Source organism: Homarus americanus, unplaced genomic scaffold, assembly GCF_018991925.1.
Source record: "Homarus americanus isolate GMGI-L3 unplaced genomic scaffold, GMGI_Hamer_2.0 scaffold5086, whole genome shotgun sequence".
In the NCBI taxonomy this organism is placed as follows: Eukaryota; Metazoa; Arthropoda; class Malacostraca; order Decapoda; family Nephropidae; genus Homarus; species Homarus americanus.
Genome location: NW_024735416.1, coordinates 422,665 through 446,500, shown reverse-complemented (window position 1 = coordinate 446,500; position 23,836 = coordinate 422,665). Strand labels below are relative to the sequence as shown.

The 23,836-nt window shown below is 47.7% G+C and overlaps 1 protein-coding gene across 1 annotated transcript in view; it reads right to left on the bottom strand.

The window, feature by feature from the left end:
• The window catches only part of LOC121870865 (G1/S-specific cyclin-D2-like), a 32,096-nt gene that overhangs the window by 3,535 nt on the left and 4,725 nt on the right, over positions 1-23,836 (bottom strand). Inside the window, exon 2 of the mRNA XM_042372842.1 lies at positions 19,731-19,946. Coding sequence (XP_042228776.1) covers positions 19,731-19,946 — 216 coding nt within the window. The remainder of the gene's footprint in view (positions 1-19,730; positions 19,947-23,836) is intronic.

Genomic DNA, 23,836 nt, shown 5'->3' with positions numbered 1-23,836 from the left:
CAACCTCAAGAGACAGAAAAGACGGAAGAGATGGAAGAGACAGAAGAGACGGGAGAGACAGAAGAAAGGACAAAGAGAATAAGGGAAGAATTAAAGAGGTGATGATTATATTAAGAGAGATCGAAGGGGGATTTATTTTGTCTGTCTGTCTGTCTGTCTGTGTGACGTAGCTTCGGTCACCCTTGTTATATCGCAGACCAGCAGTATAATTTATGAAGTGTCTAAATAACTTTTGAAATTTACATACATAAATACATTTATTCATACACACACACACGTACAGTACATACATACATACATAAAAACTTGGGAGTTGCGAGGGTATTATCCTGGCCCTGAACACACACACACACACACACACACACACACACACACACACACACGAGACATGGGATTATGAATGAGTTTACTGCCGCGGGACGTGAGCCGAGACTACCACCAGGCTTATAGAACGCGAACACGGAAACCCAGTCATGGCGGGTACACATACATACATACATACATACATACATACATACATACATACATACAGACAGACACACATATAGGGATACACACACAGTACTCTCTCTCTCTCTAATCATATAAAGTACATATGCTCGTCATCATTCTCGCAAAACAGATGAGGTGGGTGAGACTTGACAGGTGAGGTGGGTGAGACTTGACAGGTGAGGTGGGTGAGGCTTGACAGGTGAGGTGGGTGAGACTTGACAGGTGAGGTGGGTGAGGCTTGACAGGTGAGGTGAGGTGACAGGTGAGGTGGGTGAGGCTTGACAGGTGAGGTGGGTGAGGCTTGACAGGTGAGGTGGGTGAGACTTGACAGGTGAGGTGGGTGAGGCTTGACAGGTGAGGTGGGAGAGGCTTGACAGGTGAATGGATGGAGGTGTATGTCAAGAAAGAGTGGATGTGATGAAGAGGTGGAAGGGTTGTGTGTAGGGGGAGGAGGAGGAGGCGACGGAGGGGGGAGGGGAGGAGTGAGGGTGAGATGCCGCCCCTACAAAGGCAGATGACCCGCCAGGTTGTAGGGCCTCCTCAGTGGCGGGGAATACACCTTCTTCATTAGCAGGGCGGCCCTCACACTCCCGACTTTACACAACACCACACACACATCACTAATACTATCTGTTTACCAGGGGCCACGATGGAAACATTTCTTTTCATGGTTTAAACACACAACAAAAAAATACTGTTAATGGCTCATAAGGGGAACAAAATCATAGTCTCGGTAGTATTAAGGACAAGCGTGGGCTGGTCATCCGGTATTGGAGTCATAGCAGATTATATTCAACCTGACCCACATCCTTCTTACCTACCAACAGGGCGCCAGGACCCACTGAGACTGCAGGGTCGGCCTACGCCAGAAACCGCTTATACTATAATTCCTTCCATAAACAAATAATAATACTCCCTATGATACCTTCACTCATGGCTATAATTTACCTCCAAATACGTTGAATTATATTTCTAACTATAACATCTTCTTCATTTGATATTAATTGAAATCCAACCACATACCAGACACGGAAACGAGGCAGCCGTCACGATTATGTGGGCGCACGATCCTTGCCGCCCACTCATTGATGTTTGGCACTGGCGGCGCGACCCACCAACACCAGTCTCTTATTACTATTGTTTTTATATCACACCATCTCTCCTGCTGACGACTTGTGTGATAATACTTCACAACCTGATAACAAGATAACTAGAGATAACTATGACGAGTGGAGGCAAATAAGGTTGTGTTGGTTGTCCTCGTGGCAGTGTTGTGGTGACGGTAAACCTCCCCCGTGTTGTGCCGTATATGGAACAAATTACGACTAAAGCTCACCAATAAACACCTTCAATTATTATCTATATTTTATTTAATTTTTTTTTTATTTTAACAGCATTATTATTGTTGTTTTAAGGTTATTGTTATTATTACTATTATCACATTACCACTGTCTTACCATTTACAATTCTTATCGTTTACTTAATACTCGTAATTGCATATGTGGAAAATACAATTTGTTAAACAGCGGCCGTCCCGATAACAAATGTCCAACTAGTGACCATTTTAATACAATACACAGTGAGTTCTTGGTAAAATATACGTTCCTACAATACCCTTAATGCAGACGGACGGAGGAAAGGAAGAACTCTAACCCTCTTTCTACTTCAACCTGATAAGGCATTGTCAGAGGCCAGGTTACTTCACATTACCTCTACTGCAAGATTTTACTCCACATGTACCAACTGCGTATGTGCTCCATGGACGTACACATCTCATTAGGGTTTTTTTTTTTTTTTTTTTGCACAGCTAGACAGGGTGACAGTGCACATGTTGGCAGTGCACACGTGATCAGGGATTGGTCACTCTATACCTCAACTTCCACGAAGCTTCCTCTATCCTCAAACCATTCTCAAAGGTTAGGGTCGACCTCTCTCTCTCTCTCTCTCTCTGTTTATTTTTCAGCTTTATCTTCCATCATCTTACGAACAAGCATTCTTACTTTCTCTCTGGTTATCCTACCAACATTCTCTCTCTCTCTCTCTCTCTCAACTATCCCTTCCATCCATCACAAATCGCATCACAGCAAAGATAAAAAAAATACAATATGAACGACCTGCCAGCCCCGCCCATCGTCATCCGCGCCGGGGGTTGAAAAAAAAAACAATGACTCCCAATTATATGGGCGACAGACCTCCATAACTCGGCCTACGTATAACTCAACCTAAGTGTAACCCCGATAACGCCGTCGTTTATTGAGCCTTGTATAATTCTAGTTAATGACGTAATAATTCATCAGAAGAGGGAGATGTTGTCTGCTATCACGTTTAATTATAGTTTAAGGATCTTTAGTTAGTTCCAAATAAAAGAATATTGCATTTCAAGGAAGGTTCTTTTGTCTGACGTAAATTCTAAACCAAAGAGAATCAGATTCAAATTAAGTTCTTGACCTTTGTAGAAGTTAAATAAAAAAATAAAAAAGCTTCACATTTAAATAAATTTCTAAGACTCATGTCGATCTTAAAACAACATCAGGTTGAAATGAAGGCGACGTTCTTTTGTTTTAGTGTAGAAGCAACACACGTGAGGAGCAGAAATTATAATAAGCCATCAGGGCAGAGGTGAAAGATCAGACATTCTCTTGTATAAACTGGACACCTTGACTGTTTCCGACTTTCTTTCGTATCGCCGATTAGAATCTCTCGCTGTGGTTGTGATCATGATTAATTTATTGCAGTTTTTTCCCGCTAATGAGATTCTACAGCCGCCGCAGAGCTCATTATTATAACCCTATACCCTCCACCCCCCTATATCCCCCCCCCCTCCCCCCTCGGTGTTCTTCCCAGCCAATCCTAGGGCGCCGTCTTGTTGACCGACCAATATAATCATAAGGTTTTCTTTACGAGCCAATCAAACCACCGAGTGACTGGCAGTTGCAAAGACGCCGGCCAATAAGATGCCGGCACGTGGGAGGGGTTTACGAGGCTGGCTCCACCCATTTATAATGACCCTCGCCACCCCTGGCTATAGGGACCCGCTCGGCTATTTAAACCTCGCCACCTCCTCCAGACGACCAATAAAACCACCATGAATAAGGATACACAAAAAGGTGTTACAAATATAAATTAAAATAAAGTTAATCACACTTATGATTCCGAGAAAACATTCATAGTTACTGAACATGTGTCAGCTGGTCCACAAATTATGTTAAATAATTCCTAAAATGTGTCACTTGATTCACAACAAGACAGCAGACACCGTGTTTACGTCACCGGGTGGGGAACATATCAGCATGAATCTCAGATCTCGGGAGATGCAGTTGACCCGTCATCTAAATTCTGTCGATAGCAACCAGACAACCGCAGACAACCTTGGTTAAAGTTTGCCAGCAGCGGTGTTGAGCAAGAGCGCGGCACAGCAGGGGGACATGACACGAAGTCTACCAGCATAATTATGAGTGTAAGTGCACTAAAGGAAAGCAGTCAGTCGCAAAATCAAGGTCCAAAGTCTGCTGGTAAACTTGAGCACGGCAGACAGAGGATCTCCGGTCTGCGCGAGGTAGAGTGGGAGCCTAAATGACCGTACCTGTCAGACTGTGGCCTGACTCCGCCACCGCCGCCCCTGGCCTCGCACGTTCACCTGGAAGGGGCTAACCAGAGGCTGTGCGGCTTCCTTCTTCTTCTGCTTTCATTACCTCAATTGTAGGTAGTTAAGTAGACCTAAATTCTTCTTTCCATGTCTCCAGTTTTCTTTCATCTGGGTCTTTGTTTTTTTAGACCCTGGTTGTATTCACTTCGTGTTACCCTTTGGTTCAGGTTGTCTGTATACTGTGGTTTGTTTCAGGTAAAATGGTCACTAGAGACTCGGCCTCCACCGTCCCGGGCATCACTAGTGCTGGCCCGCAGGAGCTATGGTCCAAAGTCCAGCTCATCAGCAAAAACGTTTCTGCTCATCGACGATATGTTCTCGCCGTGTTAGCTCATCGATGCTCTGCCCCTACAAGTGTTTGCTCACCGACGCAATGCTCGTGCTTATGTTTACATAGCGCCGCTACGGTCATGCTAATGTTTGCCCCTCGACGCTAATGTTTACCTACCGACGCTATGCTCCTGCCTATGTTTACCCACCGATCTAACGCTCCTACCCACGTTTATTCAGCGCCGCTATGCTCCTCCCAATGTTTATTCAACGATGTTACGCTCCTACTCACGTTTACTCGGCGCCGCATTGCTCCTACCACTGTTTACTTAACAATGTTATGCTATACTCACCGACGATATGCTCCTGCTCATGTTCACAATGCCTCATTTATATGCCCATTACCACGCCCGTTCTGCCGCCTCCCCTCTCACTAGTGACCACCAGCACCAGGGAGGTTAAGTTCCTCACCAACACACCGCCTCCACCACACAGAGGCCACACCCGATGGTATCCACATTACCTGGACCTTTAGACAACATGTGTCACATTAACTAAAGCTGGACGGACACAAGCTGAAGATTCACAAGTACATGAATGTCAGTTTCTCACAAAGAGAGCCATACTTCAACAATCTCCTGTGCCAGTGGTTCTCAGCATACCTGGGTGGAACGCTGGTTGGGGTGCGGACCAACACCATAACTACTGCCCTCCAGATATAAACTAAATGAGAGGAACTCGCCGTCATAATTATCACTGACCGTACTGGTGATTTATTTTTTAGCGAGGCAGGTGAGAGAGCTGCACAACACTGCCTGGTACTGTGGTAGTTGTGGAGGCTAAAGTACACAGAGGCCGCGTGTAAGGCCTCGGGAGCTGCTTAATACACCGTAAGTAACCAGTAAAACATTATTTGCAGCAACAATCCACCGTAACCAACAGCAATCATTCCAGCAACCTCGTTTGAGCAACCCGAGGTAGTGGTCAGGCCGTTGGTTCCCCCAGGCCTTGCCTCCTGGCACCCCCCCTGGAGGTACAGCCCAAGAGTGAGACCATCTCTTCTTTAGAGGCACATAGAGGCCAGGTGTTGGACCAATAGGGTATTGGGGATGAGCGGAGGCTATGGAGCTGTCTGAGTGTCCGTCCGTCGGCAAGGTTGGTGTAGAGGTCCTCCAGCGTCCACGGCCCAGGCAAGAAGGTCACCCGTGGACCGTCTGGACCCTCCGAACCTTGTCCTTCTTGCCCTCAACATGACCTCGCCCCTGGGCTGCAGATTGTTGCACTCATACCTACAATATCACCATTAAATTCCTCTGTCTGCAATCTGATTCATTTACAGAGGCTTCAACACACAAAACAGAAACTATGGCGACTAGGTGTTAGCCAGGAGGTGTGTGTGGGTGTTAAGGAGGTCGGCAAGAGTGTGGAGTGTAGAGGCGACCGGAGTATGGGCTCGGCGGCAGCTCCACTGGGGAATTTGTGGCATGCAAGGCAGGTGGGGAGGAGAGGAGGGAGGGCGCTCAGCCAGTTCTGTCGAGACCTCCCACGCCCACGATGTTCTGCCCACCCACGCCCTCTCTCTTCTTCCCACTCACACTTATATCTTTCAACCCACTCACACCCACACATCCCTACCCATATCATGACCTATCCTGCTAAGTCCATACCATCCTAACCACCCACGCCCATATCACCCAATATATCTACGCCCACATTTTATCTACCCACGCCCATAAAGCCGTGACCAATGACTCGTACATAATGGAAAGGAATTTGCCGAGAGAGAGAGCACCACTACCACCACACAGAAGTTGCAGGAGCAGAATGAAAGGTACCTGACCCTTCGTAGTCCCGTGTGTCGGATGTTTCCTGGTGTGTGTGTGTGTGTGTGTGTGTGTGTGTGTGTCACCTATCCCGGTCCCTCAGCTACCCAAACCCACGCGATACCACACAATCAATTAATTTTATTTCTGAGAGACGACGACGCGGCCCTACCATACATAACCTGACCCAAAACAAGGATTCTGGGTTGGGTTGAGTTGGGTTGGGTTGGGTTCGTAACGTCATTGATTTTTAGGGATCGTGTTCGTGGTTCTTCTTTTTTTTTTCTAGCAAGTTTCATTAAGTCCTGGACACCCCCCTGAGCTAGGCCTTTGGCGGGTGGGTCATTGATCCAACGAGTGGTCGCCTTCTTGCCATTCCCGCTATTAAAACTCACCCCCGTTTATATTATTACCATCTGAGGCTCCGTCTATGTTAACTCCACTCTATAATAAGGATTAAACTTCAACTGAAACTATTGTAATAAAACAAAAATAAATGTTTCAGATTCTTTCAGGAGTTGAGAAAAAATGAGAAGAGTACAAGAGGCTGCAGCCTGTGGGGACGATATAATTACTTGCACTTTAGCGTAGCCTCACACGTGACAAATTGATTATCGAGTTAAACCCAACCATAGTAAGAGTGATTTAAATTCCTCCCGCGACGCAGCGCCAGACTTGGTAACTGTGACTTTAAACCGAGAGGTGAGCGGCGGCCTTGGCAACAGTGATTTAAACCTCCACGGTGCAGCAGGTTGACCGCCAGCAACACTCCGCGCCCACCGCCTGTTTATAATGTGTTCCTCACTGTCTCTCTCCCTATATATACGACCCCGAGAATCCTTTACAGCCTCGCCAAGCTTCTGAACATTGTAACTGTTGGATAAACCTGAAGAAGAACAGCACCGTCGACGCCTTGGAGGAAACATTGTTAATAACGTGTTCCTCACCTGTCTTAACCCCCCCCCCCTCCACAAAAAAAAATAAAAACTTTAAAAGTCCTTTACATTCTTACGGGGATTCTCAAGATCTCATTCTTGGATTAAAGTGAAGAAAAAAAAACAAGGAAAACACAGACCCCCTAGGTAACACTTTGTGACCAGGAGCAGGGTGGCGCCTGTTGTGGAATGCGAGTCGTTCATTAAGAAAATATCCCAAAAAGTAAGTATTTCTCTGGCCTCCCGGTTGTATCTCTTTATACTATTTATTCTAATTAACTAGACACTTTTATCTGTTATCTATCGCAAATCGAGCCACGGCGAAGCAACCTGAGTCCAGCTTCTTGAGTGTGGTGGTCGAGGGTAGCCCGAGGCGACACAGTCTATAAACATTGTGTGTTAATAGCGATCACTCACAGAGACCTTCCCGCCGAGAACCAATAATAAAGAAGGAGGGAAAAAGACGCTCCAGCAGGTAATAACAACAGGTAAATATGAGACAGGTAGGGAGGGTCATTCATGTTTTATTTGTAAGCCTGTGTTGGTATCAAGGTGTGAGCTGGTCGTCCATTACTGTGTCGCTAAGCTTTTAAACACACACACACACACACGGGAGTCACGTCTCTGGTAACACGCGATCACCAGCATCAACAAACATACAAGACGTCGCCGTGAGCACCAGATGTTGACGATGGTTCAGTTGACGGGTCCCTCCCTTGCCATGTTCCCGTCTTCCTTCACTATTCTCATCACCTTCCAGGGTGAGGAAGGGTACATATAACATCGTCAGTGAAGTTAGAGAGTGGGCGAACGTTCGTCTGACGTAAGAGTCTGCACATTTCTGTCACTGAGAGTTAAAAGTGCAATGCCAGACGGTGCTGACTGCTCGTCTTGGCGTTATTTTTGTGGTACGGTCTTAAGTACACAATGTGGAAAGGCCACAGTCACAGCGGAGGAAGGTCAGTCCAGCTGCAGGGCGAATAGACGTCAGCGCTAATACGCCCCCAACCTACCTTACCCGAACCTAACCTACCCTCTTAGGTTAGGTTACCGTAGGTTAGGTTAGGTTACTGTAGGTTAGGTTAGGCCAGTCACCACCTGTCCTAGTGATGGGGTGGCGACGTTCAAGCCTCCACTTACACACGCTCATTAACTGATGACCAAAAGCAGAGAGATACCGCCTGATGGTGCGCCGGGAAACAAGAAAATATGGAAGATTTGGGGGGGTGATGACTGGCACTGGGGAGATGGGGAGATAAGGGTTTGTTAGGGGTGGGAGGTTAGAAGTTGTTGGGGAGGTCAGGGCTTGGGGGAGGTCAGAAGTTGTTGGAGGAAGTTCATGGCTTGGGGGAGGAAGGTCAGGGCTTGTTAGGGGGAGAGAGGTCAGGTTTTATTAAGGCGGAAATAGCTTGTTGGAAAGGTCAGAGGTTGTTTGGGGAGATCAGGGCTTGGGGGGAGGGGCCATACAATTAGCTAATCTACCCTTCATATTAGGCCCTAAACGAGTACCATTCACCCCAACCGGATCACTATAGCAACTCGACTGACAAAACTAAAAAAAAAAAAAAATCGAGCTATTACAGTAGTCTAAAAGCTAAGACTACCTGGACTAGACGCTACCTTGAGGAGAAAAACTCATCAGAATGCAGGTATGACAAAAAAAAAGAAAGACAGATGGCCTTGTCAGACAGGATTTGATGTGGGCTCTGGGGCTACCTTTAAACCCGGGGCTCTCGCTGTAGTCTCTTCTGGTAGTCCCATGTTATCGTACTCTAGGGTTACAGGTGGTTATCGTACTCTAGGGCTACAGGTGGTTATCGTAATCTAGGGCTACAGGTGGTTATCGTACTCTAGGGCTACAGGTGGTTATCGTACTCTAGGGCTACAGGTGGTTATCGTACTCTAGGGCTACAGGTGGTTATTGTACTCTAGGGCTACAGGTGGTTATTGTACTCTAGGGCTACAGGTGGTTATTGTACTCTAGGGCTACAGGTGGTTATCATGCTCTAGGACTACATGCGGTAAACGTACTCTAGGGCTACAGGTGGTTATTGTACTCTAGGACTACAGGTGGTTATCGTACTCTAGGGCTACAGGTGGTTATCGTACTCTAGGGCTACAGGTGGTTATCATACGCCGCCTTGGCTTCATGGTCAGACGCTACAGACGCCCACACCTACGCCTGGCGTGGGCGCTCAGACCTAACGCGACTGACGTAACTATATCGACACAAATTCCCATACAATGAACCACTACTACTACTACTACTACTACTACTACTACCACTACCACTACTAATAGCCATACCTTCGCCGCCATTTTATTACCTTAAAATTAAATATCCTAATACATAAGTAGCCAGTCTAGCTGTGTTGTGTGACTGTAGCCTTATAGTCAATATTTCAACTGTTGTCGGCTTTGGGGCCTGATGCTCTCGTTCCCCTGAGGCAGAGCAAAGCAGACCTAAGGAGAGAGAAGGACAGTCGACTACTACTACTACTAATAATAATAATAAAAACACAACAACAACTCAAACTCAAAGTCGTGGAATTCTCAATGAAATCACAATGCCCACTGGAGTGAATGAGGCTTAGCACTTTCTTGCCCATCCCTACCTCCCCCGAGTCATTTTTACCTTTCAAGGGACGGCCAGAGCTGGGAACCAAGAGACAGACCTCTCTCTCCCTCTCTCCTCCCCCTATACCTAGTTAAGAGGTAAATGAGCACAGTATTGCACCACACAGGGTCGAGTTGAACCAGGTGTCCAGGCCTAGAGGTAAAGGTGGTTGAATGAGCCCACAAGACGTTTCGCTTTTTCTCCTGGGGTGGTCCTATACTCTGTAGGTTATAGTGTGAATGATGTATTGTAACTCCCATATTAGTCCCAAAGTCTTACTAAAGGTCCAATGAAAAGTATTCGAGTATTATCAAAAGTCTAAATTTCTGTCAAAAATCCCACGACTCCTATGAAAAACGAAATTAAAAGTCCAAATTCCTATCGAAAGTCCAATCTAAATTCCGATCAAAAGTGAGAGTGCAGAAGAATAGTGGAGGCGAGGAGCGGTACAGGTGGGGGAGAGGGAAGGAGGAGGGGCAGGTGGGGGAGAGGGAGAGTACAGGTGGGGGAGAAGGGGGTGTACAGGTGGGAGAGGTGAGGTAACAGGTGAAGGGATGGTGGTAGCCTCTCCACCCACGGCCGCATCTCTCCCTAATATGGACAACTCTGACCCCCCCACAATCACCATCACGACCTCCCCTCCCCCCACGTCTCCACCTAATACCCTTCAATGTTGACCACAAATTCATACCCAAATGTGTCAACAAATGATGTATTGGGTAAGAGGAGAGTGAGCAGCAGTATAGTTCTTAAGTATGAGTGTACCGGGAAGGTGAGGAATGAGTGTACCGGGAAGGTGAGGAATGAGTGAATGAAGGTACCGAAGGAGTGAGGTACTGAGAATGAGTGTACTGAAGTGGAGGAATGAGTACCGGGAAGGAGAGGAATGAGTGTGCCTGGAAGGTGAGGAATGAGTGTACCGGGAAGGGGGAGAATGAGTGTACCGGGAAGGTGAGGAATGAGTGTACCGGGAAGGTGAGGAATGAGTGTACCGGGAAGGTGAGGAATGAGTGTACCGGGAAGGTGAGGAATGAGTGTACCGGGAAGGTGAGGAATGAGTGTACCGGTGTTTGGAGGGAAAAATAAATAAATACTTCAAACAGGCGAGATATTCCAATGTTTATCTTTTCCTCTATTAATAAACACAACAGGAAAATGAGCAGTGTTATCAGTAGGTAGTGAAGCTGTGTGCCGCACCTCGACAGCCTGGAGAGTTAGTTATGTCTGGGCTTAAGGTGGACTGTCACTCTCTCTCATTGACGGAGTGATCACGAAAGAAAGGCTGGAGAAGCAAGAGATTATCGGTATTAACTACTGACGGGTTACCTGCCGGTGGTCCTGTAGCAGCCTGGCCCAGGTCGAGGCCACAAGATGATAGCACCTACTGAACAACCCAGCCTCACTCTCGATGCAACACTACATAAAAGGATCCAACTCAACATAGCTAATGGAATCCAACACAACAACTAACGTCACAGTCGAATGCAACACAACAAAGGGGGAGGGGGGGGAGGGGAATGACGTGTGTTAATCCTAGGAACTATAATTTCGTTAACGGTCAGGTAAGTATCAATGCCTCCCAGTGTTTTGTAATCTTAACAGTAAATCCACCTTGAGGTAACGAAACCCCAACTGATAAGGTCGCAGGTAGATACTTCAGCGTTGATGATTTGTGCGTTAATATCTTCAGCGTTGGCGAGGTATCATTTCTCGCGTTGAAGATACCGGGCATTTCTATTTTCTGCGTTTAGGATATTTCTTATTTTCTGTGTTGAAAATCTCTTTTATCCCTCCGTCCCCCTCTTCTCCTCCCCCGCGTTGGAGAAATTCCTCACGACACAATTAACCAATTATTTCGTAAATTAAATCTAAGTTTGCGAAGCAGCTTAGAAAAAAAAATATATAAATAAACGAAGCAAGAGCAGAAAATCAGGTCTGCGGTCATATCAATCCGCCAACTCATCTGCGGTTAACCAGCGGTCCCACCAGACACCTACACCTCCCCCTCCTTCACCCTACGCGGTCAACCACACTATAAATTGGCGAGACAACTTTATATATATGTGAGCGTGAAGTAATACACACCGTCTGCTCAACTGACCCGCAAAATTCATAAACTCCGTGACTTCATTAGTTCGCCCTCCCCGACCACAGAGGTCACTCCCACACCATCGCCAAAACACAAAACAAAAGAACATCAACATCCTTTTTTTTTTAATGGGGAAATGACAAAAGAGCATCACGAAGCATAATAGATTTTATTTAGGGACATTTACTTTTATATACGGTTCAGGATTTTGTCTGGGGGGTGAAAAAGAACATCAACATTCCAATATTTAGCATTCTAGGTAACAAAAGAGCATCACTAAGCCACTATTTTGGGTTAACACGTAGGCCTACACTTACTACCAAAACACACTTAAAATTTCTCATCCACATAAATTATCTTCTAGTTTTTCCCCAAATATCGAAAGAAAATAAACATTCAACTCTAAGAAAACAACCATAAATATTAAGGTTTTTCCTCAGGGTAAGGGGTACACGGAGGCGTCACAATTTATAAACAAACACCACTTCTTTAACTCTCCTTGATGCGCATTTGTTTACCCACCATATAATCCCCAGCCGCCGTGTAAATATGGACAGAAAGGTGTTAGGGATGGCGCGACCTAGGTGGTCCTCCTCACAACACTTGACCCCCTCACCGTGATGGCCAGGGTACCTAGTTTAGCTTTTATCTCGAACAAAAAATGAGAGAGAGAGAGAGAGAGAGAGAGAGAGAGAGAGAGAGAGAGAGAGAGAGAGAGAGAGAGAGAGAGAGAGAGAGAGAGAGAGAGAGAGAGAGAGAGAGAGAGAGAGAGAGAGAGAGAGAGAGAGAGAGAGAGAGAGAGAGAGAGAGAGAGAGAGAGAGAGAGAGAGAGAGACCATCTGCACAGTCCTCAACTCATCAATGACGTCAATCACTAAAGTCGAAGACACCTTTTGCATTCATATGTCCTTATCTCAACCAATCACCGACAGCCTCCCCTCTTACGTCACCATGTTAACCAACCACTGACAACCTCCCCTCTTACGTCACCATGTTAACCAACCACTGACAACCTCCCCTCTTACGTCACGAATTCCTTTTACAAAATCAATGACATTCCAAGAAATTTACGTCTTACCTTCCTAATTACACCTTTGAGGAGACACGGCCCCAACACCTGGACGAGACACCTGATGCTCATTAGTTCAGGGTCCCGTAAAGCGTCAGGGAACCAGATACCCAATCATCTGCGTGTAATTTTTAATGATAACTGCCAATAAGTGAGGCAGATCGGGAGAGAGAGAGAGAGAGAGAGAGAGAGAGAGAGAGAGAGAGAGAGAGAGAGAGAGAGAGAGAGAGAGAGAGAGAAACGATAAGAGTGATGTTGATGGAGAGGGAGAGGGAAGGAGAGAGGGTGAGTGGTAATGGTGGTGGTCACAGTGGTATGTGTTGGTGGTACTGGGAGGGAGAGTGATGGTGATGGTAAAGTGGTGATTACAATGGTATGGGGGGGGGAGGTGGTGATGGTAGTGAAGAGGATGGTGATAGTAGTAGTAAAAGTGGTGGTGGTACTAGTGGTAGTAGGTGTAGGTGGTGATGGTGGTGGTAGCAGTCGGTAGTGATGGTAACAGTTGGTAGTGGTGGTGTAGGTGGTGGTGGTAGTGGTGGTGTAGGTGGTGGTAGTAGTGGTGGTGGGACGGGATAGAGTAAGTGGTAGTAGTGGCGGTGACGTCATCTGTAGCGTGTAGGGTTGTGGGCTTCTGAGGATGAGTGGGTGGGGGGTGAGGGAGAGGGTGAGGAGAAGGTAGTGACAGCCTGCCTTTCCTCCCACAATATTGACCTCACCTGACCTAAGTCTTGTTGGACCCGTCACCTGTAGAGTCTTGACCCACCCCGTAGCCTGACCAAGATGCCCTTGAACCTGTATGACCATGACCCAAGATGACTTTGACCTAAGATGACCCTGATAAAGAGACCCCTAAACACCATAATGCATTACTGTATATTTTCTGGTTGTTAAGAACTTCCTTGTACATGAGAGAGAGAGAGAGAGAGAGAGAGAGAGAGAGAGAGAGAGAGACGACTGGTATGGAACAGGCGACACTTGCTAGGGGATAACAATGACGAGAGAGGGGGAGGGACATTAGGGGGGGGGGTAGAGGGAAGGGTTCGCATGAGTAATATTTATAAAGAAGTGAGTCAGGGGGGAGGGGCAGCAGCGGCGGGTCAGGGCTGATGGGGTAAATAACAAGCCTGCTTCTGCAATTATCTGCGTTCCAAAGGCTCCGGGTACTGTGGGAGAGGCTGCTGTAGGCTCCTGGGAGAGGGAGGGAGGGAGGCTTAGGTGAATGTGGGAGGGTAAATCAACTAGATCAGGGTGGGTATATAGGTGATGGTGGGAATATAGGTCAGGGTGAGGATGTGGGGACGGGGGTAAGGGTGGATCAGAGAGATGACACTGTGAGATAAGACAGGAAGTGTTAACAAAGATGTAATGATGGAAAAACTATAGAGAGAATATAACACTCACACACACACACACACACACACACACACACACACACACACACACACACACACACTCACACACACACACAGGGACAGTGAGTCACACACGTTGGTTCCGTCACAGGATCTGACTCATCTTTTCCCTCCCTCCTAACACAACCATCTCCTTATCTCCGCTCATTCTCCCTCACATTCTCCAAGTCTAAACTACACCCCTAGAATGTTTTCCCTCTTTACAATGTATAAACTGACCATATTTTCCGTGAGTGAGTGAGGCCCTCCCAGACGACCTTCCCCCTGGTGAGCGCCGTCATCCCCTCCGTCAGATGGTTCCCGCCCCGCCTGCCACATCCTCCCGGTCTGACCACAAACTCATTCTTCGTTCCTCCAAGTCCCGTCTTTTCTTCATCCTTCTCTCCGACACAACACTAATACCCGGGGTTCAGGTTACGGGCTATCACCATCTTTAGTTACTGCCCGTCTTTACCGTTTATTATTTTGCTTTCCAACGGGACCACACAGGATAGGCTAAGACCACGAGACACACACACACACACACACACACACACACACACACACACACACACCCACACACACACACAGCAGGAGATACAATTTTAGAGAGAAGGAGGAAAGGTAATGCCACCCCGCCCTCCTTACAAAATTCTTAGCTTGATTCCATTCCATTCGCTGGCTGAGACGATTGAAGGTTGTATCCCAATCTTATATGTCACCCCAAAGATCCCTCAGATAACACAGACTCACCGGATTGAGTCAGTTCACACTCCTGGAATCTTAAATGGGGGATTCTCCCTCTTTCCCCGTGTGATCTAAATCTATCTCCCCCTCCCCCGACCGCGATGCTGCCCTGCCCTGCCCTTCCTGCCAGGCCCTTACGGCTCCCAGGGATGGTGTGGCCCTTTTCGGACTCTCCAGGATCTGGGACAGAAGGATAAACATCGTGGGACTCAGTGGGCGAGGCAGGAGAGAGCGAGGGAGGAATGTGATCACTTCGCGGCTCGACATAACTTGGTCTTCCTCAACTCTACAGCGTCTCCGTTTTCAAGGGATTTGACTGGGCCTCTCTAACTCAGGGCAGCAGCCACACTAACACGGGTTAAGGGAGAAGTTACAGTAAGAGATAAATACTTGCTTTAAGGGATACTTCAGGATTGGATAAGTGGATTATTACTTACCATAGTATAACCAATATTAGATCAAACAGACGAATTGACAATTATATTAAAGGTCTACAACGCTGGGTAAGAGGTTCTATATTTACGTTATCTTCACAAAAAGCTCTAATATAACTCTGAGACTCCATTGATAACACTTAGTGAAGGTTTACGGCGTCACAAAAATCCTACATGAAACGACTCTTGAGTTTTGAGACAAATCGTTTGGGTATTTTTTAATTAAAAGCTTAACACCGCCGCCGTGAGCCGCTTAAGCCTGAGCTATGACAGATAACACATATATGAGAGAGAGAGAGAGAGAGAGAGAGAGAGAGAGAGAGAGAGAGAGAGAGAGAGAGACGTAAACACAACAAACGAAGACACGGAAAACTGTGTAAACAAAAAATAACTCGAGAAAAACGGAAACATAAACAAGAATTAGAGAAAACTAGAATAAATGAAGATTAGAATAAACAAAGCACAAGATAAACAACATTGAAACAGGAATAAGAAGAACTGAGAAAACAAAACAAAAATGAATTAAAAGAAGAACGAGAAAGAAGAGATAGGAAGAAAATGGAGATCATAGGACGACTGGCGTTACTAGACAGGTTTAGTCACAATAGGGAACTCTTAAAACTGCCCCGGGTACAAAACCTGGCTACGGGGTGACAGGTACACCTATGTTACCTGGGGGGACCTGTCATTGTGACCTGTCCTAACCACACCAACCTTCACCTAACCAATCCTAACATAACCTAACCAACCCTACTCACTCTTACACCTAACAACCTCTCTCACTGCCCACCCCTCTCTCCTCCCACAACAGGTGTAGTCCCCCCACCAGTCCTAGCTGGCTGAGAGTGCCACACGACATGTCAGGTTATGGTGACACTAAGGAAGCGCCAAAGTCACCAGGAGGAAGTGCCAAGTGTAGTGTGTGAGGAAGGTGTCTGACACACACGTGGGCTGGGCACTACCCTACACGGGGCAGGGAGAGAGAGAGAGAGAGAGAGAGAGAGAGAGAGAGAGATGCGGTATATGTGACGTAACATGGCTCACTGAGTTACTCCCTAAAGAAAGAAAACCTCATAAACTTTTTAACAAATGGTGACGTTTATGTTCAGGAAACGGCCGCCGTCGTGTGTACTCCGGGAAGGAAGGAAGGTTGGGTGGGGGGAGGGGTGTGGAGGCCAGAGGGGAGGGGGTGGAGGCCAGGAGGGGGACATTAGCTAATAACAATATACTCTACCCCCTCTCTATCTCTCTCTCCCATAGATATTAAAACAGATTTAATCACTTTTGGTGTCTAGTTATCAGGAGGAAAATGAAGGGTGAACGATTTTTCCTCTTGTGTGGTGTCGACGTCCTGCAGTGTGTGTGTGTGTGTGTGTGTGTGTGTGTGTGTGTGTGTGTGTGTGTGTGTGTGTGTGTGTGTAAGTTAAAGGACAAATAGAAATGACTTCCAACAAAATTTGTCCTAAATATAGTTAATACGGCTCCATTACGGATATCACGGGTTAAATACGGATTCATTATGAATAATACGGATTACGTACAGTTCTAATACAGATAATACGAACCCAAATACAGCCACAACACGGATCATATGACCTTAAGATACGGGCTCAATGTGTTCGCTATCCCCGGCTTCCCTCCCTGCAACGCTTCTTCAGTGTAGTGGCGTGCCGTAAAGTGTGAGGTGTCCTTTGTATGGTGGAGGGCCTCGACCACCAAGTGTACGTCCCTCCCTCCCTCCCTCAACACACCTTAACGTGGGCCTCTTCCTCCTCCCGGTGCGACTCCCTCAACAGCTGTGATTCCTGCTGGGGTGATGAGGGCTCGCACGACACTTGGGGTGGTACGGAGGGAGGACCCATGTGTGACGACGGTGACTTAGTAGAGGAAGGCGTAGGTGAAGGAGATCAAGGAGGGCCAGCGAGAAGGAGGGCCAGCGAGAAGGAGAGAAGGGTGAGACGGAGAAAAGGAGAGAGAGAGAGAGAGAGAGAGAGAGAGAGAGAGAGAGAGAGAGAGAGAGAGAGAGAGAGAGAGAGAGAGAGAGAGAGTGGGAGGGAGGAGGAGGATATCAAAGGCTTGCCAGGACAGAGGCAGATCAAGAGAGAAAGAGGGAGGGTGAGAGAGGGGGGAGGGAGGGAGGGGTAGTAGCTCTATGTTATAAATTGTGCCCTGCTCGAGGCCTGACAACCCCTTTTAAATGGATGTTTGGTCGGGTTGGTTCCCGTATAAACAGCGGGATAATTCTGCAACTGGGGTTATCTTGAGGTTGATAACCCCGCCCCTACCCTCCACACCCCCTTCTCATGGATCGCTGCCCCGCGCCCACACCCACCCACACGCACCTTGCCACACCCACCCTCCTACACCTCGCTACACCCACATTCCCACCCTTACACACTGTCCTGCACTTGTCTGTCATGGGGATTTTTTGATATTTTCCGTACCTGTAAACAATAGCTCTCAGAGGACCAAGAGTGACCGCCCATGAACCTGTCACTAAAGAGCTAGGAATCAGCATCAGGCATCACAAGACTTCAGGGAATTAAGTTCATCCTCACAACTTACTTTACGTAAACATGTCTAGTTAAGGCACAATCTCGAAGTTTAAATTCATGTCAGTCAGGTGTGTTCTTGAGCCCTCAGTCACGAAGACAATTTAGCATAAGAGACTGTGAGAAGCTGAGCCCTGGGTGGAGGCTCTCACAGTCTGGTCACTCCTCGGAGGGTAGTGAGACTCCAGCAACCTGATACACGCCGCTGATACAGGAGGCGGCTGGTAGTTCTCCAGGTGCCTCTAACTGAAGACTTGGCAGCTGACTCACCTAACTCAGAGGTACACTGCCGGTTACAAACAGTGTATGTATGTATGTATGTATGTATGTATGTATGTATGTATGTATGTATGTATGTATGTATGACCATATTCCAAATTTTTTATGTAGAGATTCACTCAGTTAACAATTACTATAATTATCAGGTGTGTGTGTATGGTGTGTAAGGTAGACTGGTGTAAGATGTTGTACCTGTGGAGGTGAGGCAGTAGGTAAGCCGCCGGGGACGATACTGTCAGGATACACCTACAAAAAGGTGACTTCCGAACCACGACAAAAAATGAAGATTTATTGTACGTCTTCAGAGAATTCAACGAGGCAGACGGAGGTAATCCTTTCACTGCCAGCTGATGACGGGCGGTATGCCAAGCACCCACCTACCCACTCACCCGCCTGCCCGCCCACACCCACTTCATCTCCCGCCCTCACACACCCGACAGGTCTCAGCAGGGCTCTAGGTGCTGTTCTACCACACTGGTTAAGCGGTACGACTCAGCAGGCCTATGGGTGTTGGGTCACCACCGTGGTTAGGTGGTAGAATTGGGCAGGTCCCCGCCACCGTAGGCCTCCCTGGGCGTGTGAGGGAAGGGTTACGTCACGGCTGGAATGCTCTGTTATGGCTACCTCGTTATCCCTGGAACGGTAGGAATGGCTCGAGAGGATGACCACACGAGAGCGAAAAAAATAATAATCCAGGCGGCCGGGCGAGGCTTTGAGCTACCGACTGATGGTTTTTGTGGACCATTGTGTTGCCTACACCGACCCCGTCTATCAGTGCATCTGGCCTCTGATTTCCGTAGACTTTGATGAAGGATGAGAGGGACTGGTTCTTGTACAGGAGGCTGGAGGACGTGGCGATGAGGGATATGTTGTGAAAGAATAAACAACAAAGCCGAATATAATGAACGAGGAAAAAATCCAGAAGGAATATAAGCAATTTACGATTTTTCCTAATGACCAGACTTACGAAAGTTAATACTTCTTAAAACGTATTGATGTTCCAGTTGACAGCAGTGATGACAGTGAGCTAGTAACAACTGACCTGTACTGTACGGTGGGAAGTGGCCGTTTAGTATAGGTGTGGTGCCCGTTACGGCGTCCAGGTGTTAGAGCGTTAGTGTAGGCGTATGGCGGGCGGTGTAGGTGTTGGGCAGCTGGTGAAAGTTAGCGACAAAATCGGTACATATTCCGTCCACACTCGCCTATGGTAGGTGACACACTGACCTCTCATCGTGGAAGATGGAGAAAAGAACAGAAGTGACACTCACCCTCAACATGACACACTACACACCTTAAAAACAAAAGAAGCGTGACTCACCCCGATTTCCTGGAGGGTGTGAGAACAAAAAAGTGACACTCACCCTAAACGAGAAGCGTGACACTCACCCTGATCTCCTCGAGGGTGACGGAGTTATCGGTGTACTGGACGAGGCGGGAGGGGTCGAGGGGCGGAGACTCCTTGATCTTGGAGGAGAGGAAGAGGCAGACGGTGCCCAAGAGCTGTAGCTGCTCCCGCCGCATCTTGACCAGCGAGAGGAACCTGTCCATCATGTTCATGGCCAGCGTGAACACCTCCTCCTCCTGCCGCTCCGCCTGACACACCTGTCCAATGGGGGAGACAGAGGGTCAGTCATGGTGAAGGAAACAGTAAATGGGGCAGGTGAATGAGGGGATAGGTGTGTGTGTGAGGACAGATTAATCAGAGGAGACAGGTAAATGAGAAGACAGTAAGGGGGCAGGCGAATGAGGGACATGTGAATATGGGGACAGGTGAATGAGGGACAGGTGAATATGGGGACAGGTGAATATGGGGAAAGGTGAATATGGGACCAGGTGAATATGGGGACAGGTGAATATGGGGACAGGTGAATATGGGGACAGGTGAATGCGGGACAGGTGAATGAGGGACAGGTGAATGAGGGACAGGTGAATATGGGGACAGGTGAAGGAGGGAGGAGCCACCAGTGAGGGTTCCACAGATACTGGAAATGACAAGGTGAGTGGTACGTAGGAGTGAGGGGAGACGTGAGTGAGGGAATACATAACCGACACAACACTTGAGGGGAAGTGAGGGGAAGTGAGGTGGAACACGCAAGACACAATAAAATATGAGTTAAATATAAGGTTAGTCAACACATCAAAATAATATATGATGAAATTTCTTATACAACAAAATTCTAAAAAAAAAATCATAATTACACACACACACACTCAAACAAACACAGTCATAACACACACACACACACACACACACACACACTAACAGGGTGTGGGCGGAGGTTCTGAGACATCACTAAAAATACGTATCGTTCTCAACCTCGATCATCCCTCATGCTGTTGCGGCTGCTCTTACTGTTGCTATTGCTGTTGCTATTGCTGTTACTGCTGCTGTTACTGTTACTGCTACTGCTCTGCCCTACACCTGCCCCCCCCCCCACTGCTGCTTATGCTACTACTTTTTGCTGTTCTCTCCACTGTTCCTCCTCCCGTGACCACTGTTGTTAATACTGCTTTACCGTTACTGTTGCTCTGTCCCTCTTCTGTTGTTTTTCCCATTGTTTGCCGTTTCTCCTGTTTCCTTCGCTGTTAATGCTGTTGCTATGCTGTCCATTGCTTGTCATCTGTCTGTATAATATTTCTCGTTTCACCTACTGACCAAAGACCTAACACTGTGAGAGGTGTGAGGGGAGAGGTGAGAGGTGGGGTGTGAGGTGTGGAGAGGTGGGGGTGTGAGAGAGGTGGGGGGGTGGGGGGTGGGAGGTGGAGGTGGGGGTGGGGTGGAGGTGGGGGTGGGGTGTGAGGGGGGTGTGTGGAGGTGGGGGGTGTGAGGAGAGAGGGGGTGTGAGAGGGGTGGGGGGGTGGTGTGAGAGGGAGGGGGTGTGGGAGGGGGTGTGAGAGTGGGGGTGGGGAGGTGGGGGTGTGAGAGGTGGGGGTGTGGGGGGTGGTGAGGTGGGGGTGTGTGAGGGTGGGGGTGTGTGTGAGAGGTGGGGGTGTGGGGGTGGGGGTGGGGAGTGGGGGTGTGAGGGTGGGGTGTGTGAGGGAGGTGTGAGGTGGGGGTGTGAGGGTGTGTGGGTAGGGGTGTGAGGAGAGGTAGGGGTGTGAGAGGTAGGGGTGTGAGAGGAGGTGTGAGAGGTGGGGGTGTGAGGTGGGGGGTGTGAGAGGTGAGAGAGGTAGGGTGTGAGAGGTGGGGGGTGTGGGAGGTGTGAGGGAGGGGGTGTGAGGGAGGGGTGTGAGGGGGTGTGGGGAGGGGGGTGTGAGAGGGGGGGTGTGTGAGGTAGGGGGGTGAGAGGGAGGGGGTGAGAGGGAGGGGGGTGTGAGAGGAGGGGGTGTGAGAGGGAGGGGGTGTGAGGGGGGGTGTGAGAGGGAGGGAGGTGTGAGAGGTGGGGGGTGAGGGTGGGGGTGTGAGAGGTAGGGGTGTGAGAGGGTGTGTGAGAGGTGGGAGGTTGAAGGGAGTAGTTACAGGAATGGGCGCTGTACCGTAACAAGTTCTTAAAGGTGTGTCTATATGTGTAATTGTTAAGACGGTACAGTGTGTGTGTGTGTGGCAATGATTTACACAGGTGATCAATGCCACGTGTTTGAACATGTTTGTGCACCAAGGCCGGGATGTACAATACTGGCCGCGGGCTACAGCATGTTTGGCCGTGTGTGTGAGAGAGAAGGCAGGTTCCAACAGGTTTGCTAGCGAAAGTGTAAACAAGGAAAGATATTCAAAGATGTACACAAGTTACGACGTGTGTGTGTGTGTGTGCGAGGGGAGGCCATCTTAGGGGTGGACGGACACACACACACACACACTAATCAGCTTCGTTTACTGTACGGCATTATGGTCTTACTGACGGATGACGCACCACACCCATTGTCATCCACCACCCACCCACCATGGATGTCAAAAAAAAAAAGAACTACCACTTTCAACAACAACAACTACCACCATCACATCACCCACCAACACTTATCACCAGCAGTCATTACTACCAACCACCACTACCACAACCAACCACCACCACCATCAACCACTAACCCACAACACAAACTACCTCCTTGTCACTCTCTCGTCCTTACAAACTGGGTAAGGTAAGTTAGGGAGGGGGCTCAGGTAGGCCTACAACCGGTATTTACCAGAGGCCTAGAGACTTAAGAAACTATATTGTAGGTTGGAAAGAGTCAAGACTATACAGGAGACATCTTGGAGTGGAGATGATGATGCCCAGAGGAAATTAAACCTTATCTTTCCTGATCTAAAATAAATAACCCTTAGGGGATGAAAGGGTTGAAAACCATCATTCACAAGGGGTTAAATCTAATTATCTAAACTATTAACATTTAATTTAACCACATAAGGAAAAAGAGGGTTAAAATAATCGTCCTAACTTATCGTAAGTCAACTAATTCAATCAATCATGGGTTAAACAAGAGTAGAAAAGATGTTAACAAGATTCAAACACGTAAACAAGAGACAAGTCAGCATTAGGTAAATAATTTTAAAAAGTTAAACAAAAGTCAACCCAAGTATACAAACATGAAAACAAAAGTAAACAATAGGTAAAGAAATGATCAGATACAAAAGTAAACAAGGAGTAAACACAAGAAAAAACAAATAAGAAAAAACATGTCAAACACCAAAGAAAAACAAAGCAAACACGAGAAAAACAAATCAAGCAAACACGAGGTAAACAAGGCGTAAACACTTGGATGGGCCTCTAACCTTGGGAGCTTCACAACAGTAACACCAAACAAAAGTTTTAATTCGACCCTGTAAAACAATCGTCAGGGCGACCGTCTAGGGCCCTAGGCAAAGGTTCCGTCGTCCCTATTAAGGTTAGCAATACAGTCGACAATCTTTACTATAATCTCAGTTGTGTTGTCGATTTGGCTTCGTCTCGGCTGATAATCCCCCTTTCTATGTGATAATCTCCCTTTCTAGTTGATAATCTCCCTCGTATAATCAACATCCTCCCTCGTCAGATGGACTCCCTCCCTCAACCTAGATAAATACATTTCAAAGGTTCTTACGATACCTTTCCCAAAATGGCTATCAGAGCACGCCTTCACCTCGTACACTTGAGCAACGACAAAAACATAGCAGGCGGAATAGCGTCCAATTCACTCGGTCTGTATCGCAACCAGACCTGTTCTTACATAGACCCAGTCAGTGAGGAGGGGGGGGGGGAGTCAACAGATGAATCTCAAGAGGTTCCAGAGTCTTAGTTCAGCAGGTAGGACAGGAAAGGTACCGCGTTGTCCCTATTGTGGGTACCTGCGACCTAGAGAGGGAAGCTCGAGACAGCCGGAACTGCGATGATGCTGTGTTGGTTGGTAGTGGTGGTGAGGCCCCTGATGGGTGACTCACCGAGGCCCACTACCCGAGGGGCGTCGCCGACCTAGCATATACAGTGTGTGTGTGTGTGTGTGTGTGTGTCTGTACGCCAACACTCTCACCACACTCACCCAAAACCATCGCTTCCTCACGCTTATTAATTCCCCTTCTG